The sequence below is a fragment of the Mandrillus leucophaeus genome, unplaced genomic scaffold, assembly GCF_000951045.1.
Source record: "Mandrillus leucophaeus isolate KB7577 unplaced genomic scaffold, Mleu.le_1.0 Scaffold547, whole genome shotgun sequence".
Taxonomy (NCBI): Eukaryota; Metazoa; Chordata; class Mammalia; order Primates; family Cercopithecidae; genus Mandrillus; species Mandrillus leucophaeus.
In genome coordinates, this window is record NW_012105886.1 from 111,800 (window position 1) to 119,385 (window position 7,586).

General features: G+C 37.1%; 1 protein-coding gene across 1 annotated transcript in view; it reads right to left on the reverse strand.

Annotated features, from left to right (window-relative positions):
* The window catches only part of REL (v-rel avian reticuloendotheliosis viral oncogene homolog), a 48,812-nt gene that overhangs the window by 29,234 nt on the left and 11,992 nt on the right, over positions 1-7,586 (reverse strand). The window contains exon 3 of the mRNA XM_011997782.1: positions 6,035-6,183. Within this exon, the coding sequence (XP_011853172.1) occupies positions 6,035-6,183 (149 nt within the window). The remainder of the gene's footprint in view (positions 1-6,034; positions 6,184-7,586) is intronic.

Genomic DNA, 7,586 nt, shown 5'->3' on the forward strand with positions numbered 1-7,586 from the left:
CCCGGGAGGCAGAGGTTGCAGTGAGCCGAGATCACACCACTGTGCTCCAGCCTGGGCAGCAAGAGCAAAACTCCGTCTCAAAAAAAAAAAAAAAGGAAGTGGGGTTGTACTTCTAAGAACTGTTAAAATGATATATACTATATCATTTTAACATACAGTGTTTTACAATTACATCTTACTAATATGCCTATGTCAAACATACCAAAATATAGATTAACTGTAAAGCAATACCAAATGGTAAAATTTACCTCCCAAATTCAGAATCAAATCAATAAAGTCTGTATGTTTGATAACACAAAGCAAAAGCTGTAAAAAGATGTTCACAGGCTGGAGCTCACACCTATGTTTTGCTAGGCCCACAAAAGTGTTGCCTATATTTTTAAAAATCTGCACAGATTATCTACATTTAGAAATCGGGTAATTGCATATGAACATCTGGATTTCTGGCTTCTCTTGTACATGTTAAAGACCTGGCAATACTAGGTTGGCTCAGAAACAACAGGCTAGGGACTGAACCCCATTTATGCAGGGCTCTTCAGTTTGCTACAGTGCCTGTTAGTCCTCCTACACTTGACCCACACCACTCTTTTATGCTGTTCGCCTAGCTCCACGGAGATTTGCTTTTTGAGCCCTGAATTCACTGTTACTAGCAGTAGAATATGTTTTGTGCCATATAAAGTTACAGCCATTCATCACAAAAAATTACTAAAATTTTTTTATTAGAAAGAATTTTAATGCTAACAATAATATTTAACAAGTTTCAAAATGTCATTTACGAAAAACTTCCCAATAGCTACAAATATTACTAATTTGCATATGTGTAGCAAAGATAATGGTGGGGGGAACTCCCCCACCACCATCAGTCATACTTGTTCCCACATGGAAAAACCATGACATCAGTAAAATTGGGTGGGTGTGAATAAGGAAGCAAAACTCAATTATAATAACATTACTATTGTTCAAACTTCACATGACACTTGCAACTAGAGGCTACTTTGTCTGCCTGTCTCCATGCTCAGGCTGTCTTATGTCCATGCTCTTCACATTCAACACACTTACAATTTTGCTAGCACCTAAAATATCTCACATTTCCTTCCTCTGCCTCCAATAACTACAAAAATAAATCTTAAAAAAAAAAAATTTTTTTGAGATGATCTCACTCGGCCACCCAGGCTGGAGTGCAGTGGCACCATAACAGCTCACTGCAACCTCCACCTCCCAGGCTCAGGTGATCCTCCCACCTCAGTCTCCTGAGTAGCTGGACTACAGGTACATGACACTCTACCCAGCTAATTTTTATATTTTTCTAGAGTAAGGGTTTCACCATGTTGCCCAGGCTGGTCTCAAGCTCCTGGACTCAAGCATCTGCCTGCCTCAGCCTCCCAAAGTGCTAAGATTATAGGGATGAGCCACTACGCTTAGTCGGCTAAAGTTTGAATTCTTAATCCTTTCTTGAAATCTAGGAACTATAATCCTCTTCCTGAAAAGCATTCCACTTCTTTGAAAGATTCTTGGTTTGATTCTTTCTCTTTGGCAAAAGATTTTACAGAATTCTTCATATTAATATATTTATATTACTTCATTTTGTTTCATCTGGATAATCTCATATTTGACTGCTAGTCACAGAATATTAGAGGTGGTGGTAATTCTTGAAATTCTGAAATGAAGGATCAAGAGATTGTTTGAATCAATTATTCATTCATTCATTCACAGACATTCAACAAGTTTTGGGGTTCGTACTATATACCAAAAACTCTGCAAAGTAATGGGGATATACAATCCCTTTCCTCAAGAAGCTTACAGTCTAGTGGAAAGGTTGGCAAACTAACTCATCGACCAAATCCAGCATCTTGTCTGTCTTTGCACATAAAGTTTTATTGGAACACAGCCAAACTGATGTTTACATATTATCTATGGCCGCTTTCATGCTACAACAGCACAGCTGAGCAACAGAGACCATACAGCTTGCAAAACCCCAAATATTTACTATCTAGTACTTTACAGAAAAAGTCTGGTAGTCTCTGGTCTAGTGAAGCAGATATACATTAAATAATCACACATACACAAATGCTAAACTGCAATCATAACAAGTTTTATGAAGGAAGTATACATGATGTTATGCGAGCCTATGATGGAACAGAAGAGACTTCCAGGCAAAAGGAACAGGTCACACAAAGACCCCTATAGAAGAGCACTGGAGGAGGAAACAGAGGAAACTAAAGGAAGGCTTTGTGAGTGGAGTGTAAAAATTAAGGAAAGTAGAGTTAATTGGAGGCTAGAAATACAGGTGGGTCATGTGGGCCTTATAGGATATAGAAGGAATGCTGTCTTTATTCCAAGAGCCAAACAAACCCGTTAAAATGTTTTAAGCAAGGGAGAGACAATTCCATTTGTATGTGGAATTCCATAAGATCACTCTGGCTAAAGTGAGGAAAGATAGAAGGTTTGGAAAAGGTAAAAAATGGTTGATGCAAGACCAGTCAGGTTATTCCAGCAGCCCCGGTTTAGACTATAGTGGTAGTACGACAGTGATGAATTTCACTGAGTGAAGTGGATAGATTCAGAACCGCTTGAGAAAGTAATTGTTAGTAGATTCAACGTGTACACCTGGATGAGGAATGCCAGAGATGACACCTATAGGCCTTTCATAGCAATCACTAACACACGGCACATTGGAACAAGACCAATTATGAGGGGAAAGAGAGATGATCACAGTAAAATCATGGTTTGGGGCATATTCTATTTGAAGTGTTTTTTTTTTTTTTTTTTTTTTAAGAGATAAGATCTCGCTATGTTGCCCAGGCTGGACTCAAACTCCTGGGCTCAAGCAATCCTCCTGCTTCAGCCTCCTAAGTAGCTGTAACTACAAGCATTGGGCACTGTGCCTGGCTACTTAAGGTACTTTTGAGACATTAAAGGGAATATGTTGAGAAGGCAATCAGACTAAATACCATTCCCCACCAAAAGGAACCAAGAATCTCTGGAAAAAGCTGATAGCTTCATGGCTGGGCAAACAAAGCACAAGATGGCCAGGCATGGTGGCTCATGCCTGTAATCCCAGCATTTTGGGAGGCTGAGGCAGGAGGATCATTGAGGTCAGGAGTTTGAGACAAGCCTGGCCAACGTGATGAAACCCTGTATCTACTAAAAATACAAAAATTACCTGGGTATGGTGGTGCACGCTGGTAATCCCAGCTACTTGGGAGGCCAAGGCACAAAAATCACATGAACTCGGAAGGGGGAGGATGCAGTGAGGCGAGATCGCACCACTGCACTCCAGCCTGGGCAACAGAGCGAGGCTCTGTCTCAAAAAAGAAAAGCACAAGTCTTGAACATTTTGTTTTGTCAGAAAGTAAAAAAGTGCTCAAAGAAAGATGAAGACATATCAAAAAAACACAGGAGACAGTTTGAAGAGGCTTGCATTAATCAAATCTGGGTCAATTTGAAAATCAAAAGAATAACAATAACTATAATACATTAAATACAAGAATGCATGAGTTTACAGTGATACTTTTTAAATGGAGAAAGAGAGGAAAGGAAAGTTCTTCTTTATAATAGAATGCCAAGATAATATTGCTAATAATGTAAAAAACTGAAGGAATATTTTGAGAATTATACTGCATCACTTCTATAGATTTCTTGCCCAAAATGTTTAATGTTAACATGAAAATATTATTCATGTTATTCATGTTAAATATAATGCTACCTATAGTGTGTAATCCTTAGTGGGATCCTGAATTGGGGAGAGAGATGGAACAGCCATAAAGAGCATTATTAGGACAGTAAGTAAGGTGATCCAAAAATTTAACTGCCTGTAACTAAGAAAGAACAGCCAGAAAAGCAGGAAGTAAAACGGAAGTTTGTTTTCACAGAAAATAAGGAATAAAAATATTTCAGGTAAAGAGTGATCACAGTGTAAAATGTTGTTGGGAGGTCAAGTAATATAGACAAATATTTGCCAAGTGTGTATAATACTAGATATTTTATGTTATTGTAAGAGGAGCATTTAAAGCATTTTTTTCTAAATGGTTATTACTAATATATGTAGAGACTATTAACCTCTTTTCTGTTGTAATTAGTTCATTTTTCCCCAAAAGCCAATACATGTTCATTACAAAAATGAATTATAAAATATAAGTTAAAAGAAAAACATAAAACCCTACAATCTTACCCACCCAGACAACTACTAATACCTTAGTATTAACATATATACATCATATATATGTATAAATTTATCTTAAACGAAAATAGGATTATTCTTTACATATCGTTTTAAAACCTATTTATCTGGCCAGGCAACGTGGCTCATGCTTGTAATCCCAGTACTTTGGGAGGCTGAGGCAGGTGGATCACCTGAGGTCAGGAATTCGAGACCAGCTCAGTCAACATGGTGAAACCCTGTCTCTAATAAAAATACCACAAAATTAGCTGGGTGTGGTGGTACATGCCTGTAATACCAGCTAACATGGGAGGCTCAGGCAGGAGAATCGTTTGAACCAGGGAGGTGGAGGCTGCAGTGAGCCAAAATCACACCACTGCACTGCAGCCTGGGCAACAAAGCAAGACTCTGTCTCAAACACAAAAACAAAAAAACCAAAAAACAGAAAACCTATTTATCTAATATAGTATGACTATCTTTACATACCAATAGACATACTGGCAATATGATTTTTAAGGCTGTACAGGAGTACATTGCATGAATGTATCAATTTATTTAATTAATCCCCTTTGCTTACTATTTGAATTGCTTCTAGCTTTTTGCCATTAAAAAGAGAACTGCAACGAACAGCATTAGAGCATAATGTCTGAGTACATGTAATTATTTTCTGAGGCTAAACTCCTAGAAGTGGAATGGCTGGCTCAAGAGGCATTCATATTTTTTGGGCTTTTGTTATGCAGTTAAATTGCCTACCAGACGACTTTATTAATTTACATTCTACCATGATGAATGGGCCCATCTTCTGGTAGCCTATCATGAAATATTACATGATTATTTTTCTCTTAGAACTATTGTTATATGTTAATTCTATAACCTGCCATTTTCTAAATAATAACTCTAGAGTTTTCCAGTTGATTTTTCTCACATCCAGGCATTTTTATGTTAACTGTAAATGGGCGTGGCACAATGGCTCACATCTGTAATCCCAAGCACTTTGGGAGGCCAAGCGGGAAGATTGCTTGAGTCCAGGAGTTCAAGACCACCCTGGGCAACACAGCAAAACCCAATCTCTACAAAAAATACAAAAATTAGCCGGGCATGGTGGTGCATGCCTACAGTCCCAGCTACTCAGGAGGCTGAGGCTGAAGATGGCTTGAGTCTGGGTGAAGGGTGCAATGGGCCGAGATCATGCCACTACACTCCAGCCTGGGTAACAGAGGGAGACTCTGTCTCAAAATAATAATAAGTTAACTATAAATGAAAAGACAGAGGCCGGGCGCGGTGGCCCACGCCTGTAATCCCAACACTTTGGGAGGCAGAGGCAGGCAGATCATCTGAGGTTGGGAGTTCGAGACCAGCCCGACCAACATGCAGAAACCCCATCTCTAATAAAAATACAAAAAAAATTAGCCAGGCGTGGTGGCGCATGCCTGTAATCCCAGCTACTCGGGAGGCTGAGGCAGGAGAATCGCTTGAACCCAGGAGGTGGAGGTTGCAGTGAGCCAAGATTGTGCCACTGCACTCTAGCCTAGGCAACAAGAGCAAAACTCCGTCTTGAAAAAAAAAAAAAAAAGAGTGAAAAATTATTTCAAAAACTGTCCACCCCAAGAAAGGAAATCACGGTATACAATAAGTTTACGTTTACTTTTAATAACAATAAAAATGTCTTCCTGCTAACCATCATAAGATGTGTCTACTAATGAAGAATGAAAGGGTAGTTCTAATGCAAAGAGTAAAAATATAAGTGTAAAATATAGTAAATAGAAGTAGAATGAGAAAATTATTCTGCTAAAAAATAACAGACTGTCATGGAGAAGAAACAGAACGTCCTATGTCTTATCTTATTTCTGAAGATGTCTGTAACTGAGTACTTACAACAAAGGTCTGCGTTCTTGTCCAAATTCTGCTTCATAGTAGCCGTCTCTGCAGTCTTTTCCAACTAAATCATGAGGATGAGGTTTATATGGGTCATTCTTTGTTACTAATGTAATTCTCACTTTTCCTTTTCCATAATAGTTCATAATCTGAAAAAAGGGGGAAATTAAATATATGATCCAAATAGATCACATTAGAAACTGATCTACTAAATGAGAGTTCAATTTACATTAATTATAATGTAATTGGCACTAAATAAATGAAGTCCAACTGACAAACAACTGCACTTTAGATGAAACTTTCCAGAGAATACCAGTATAGAAGAACTTACCTCTCAGCTTCTTGACATATTTTCTGCCCTAATTTCATTTGGTCATATCATTTGACTCTGCTTAATTCTCCTTTTAAAACAAGTAAAACTCTACCCAAATTTTATCATAGAACATGAGAAAACAGATGTTAAGTCACTAAATGCCCAGCTCTTAAATGTACTGTCATACCATAAACATTCCTTGAATATATATTTAAGCCATATTGGAAAGGATAGCACATAAATATGATCATTTTACTTAATATGTGACATTTCACTTCACAAAAATATTTCTTCAGTAAGCATACCCCAAGTGCACTCTAGAATAGGCAATAAATCAAATTGAGTTTAACAACATCAAATTCACATAGAAAGTACATCTTAGAACACAGAGTAAAAAGGAGAGTTTAACATGGAAGAGGAATGAGGACAGGAAATAATGCTTAGTTTGAAAGCTACTAAATTTGCAAGAACAAAGTGGGGAATATAAAAACCAGCATACCACAAAGGAGCAAGGTAAAGTAAGAATGGCTAGCTTACGAGGTAGAGGAAACTAAAATCCATAATTTTGAATTAGAATTTGAAAGTAACCAGGAAGTATTACATTTCTTTCTGTATGAAAGTAAAGGTAATTGCTCAAGACTGTAAGTAGGCAAATACACAACTCAAGCTGTAAAGTGTTTAGGACCTACTGGAATAGTAAAAATACAGATCTTAGAAATATTTTAGAGATGCATAGGATAAGACGAATTATGAAGAAAACTTTAAAAATGACTCAAAAAACTGGCCAAAGAGTATTTCCTTAGTTCCTTTTTATTAGTATCTCACCCATTTTAACATTTAAAAGACTTAGATAACCCAAATCCATACTACTCCATACTACTTAGATAACCCAAATCCATTATCACAAAAATGTGATAAAAATAGAAATCTGGAATTCAATATATAATTTTGCCACTGATTTATTCTATAACTTAGCAATTCCCTTTAAGTTCATCAACAGAATAGACTTTGTAAATAATCTAGTTATAAAACAATGAATTAAGATCTGTTGATAAAAGTAACACTTTTCAAATAAAAAAAAAGTAACACTTTTCAAAATCTACTTTACCATTCAAGTTTTTAATTGGCATTTAAAGGATAAACCCTTCACTGAAACTCAAATGAAAAACAGTTTACAAATAGAAAATATAAATTTAGTACATTGGGCTGGGTGCAGTGGCTCACGCCTGTAATCCCAGC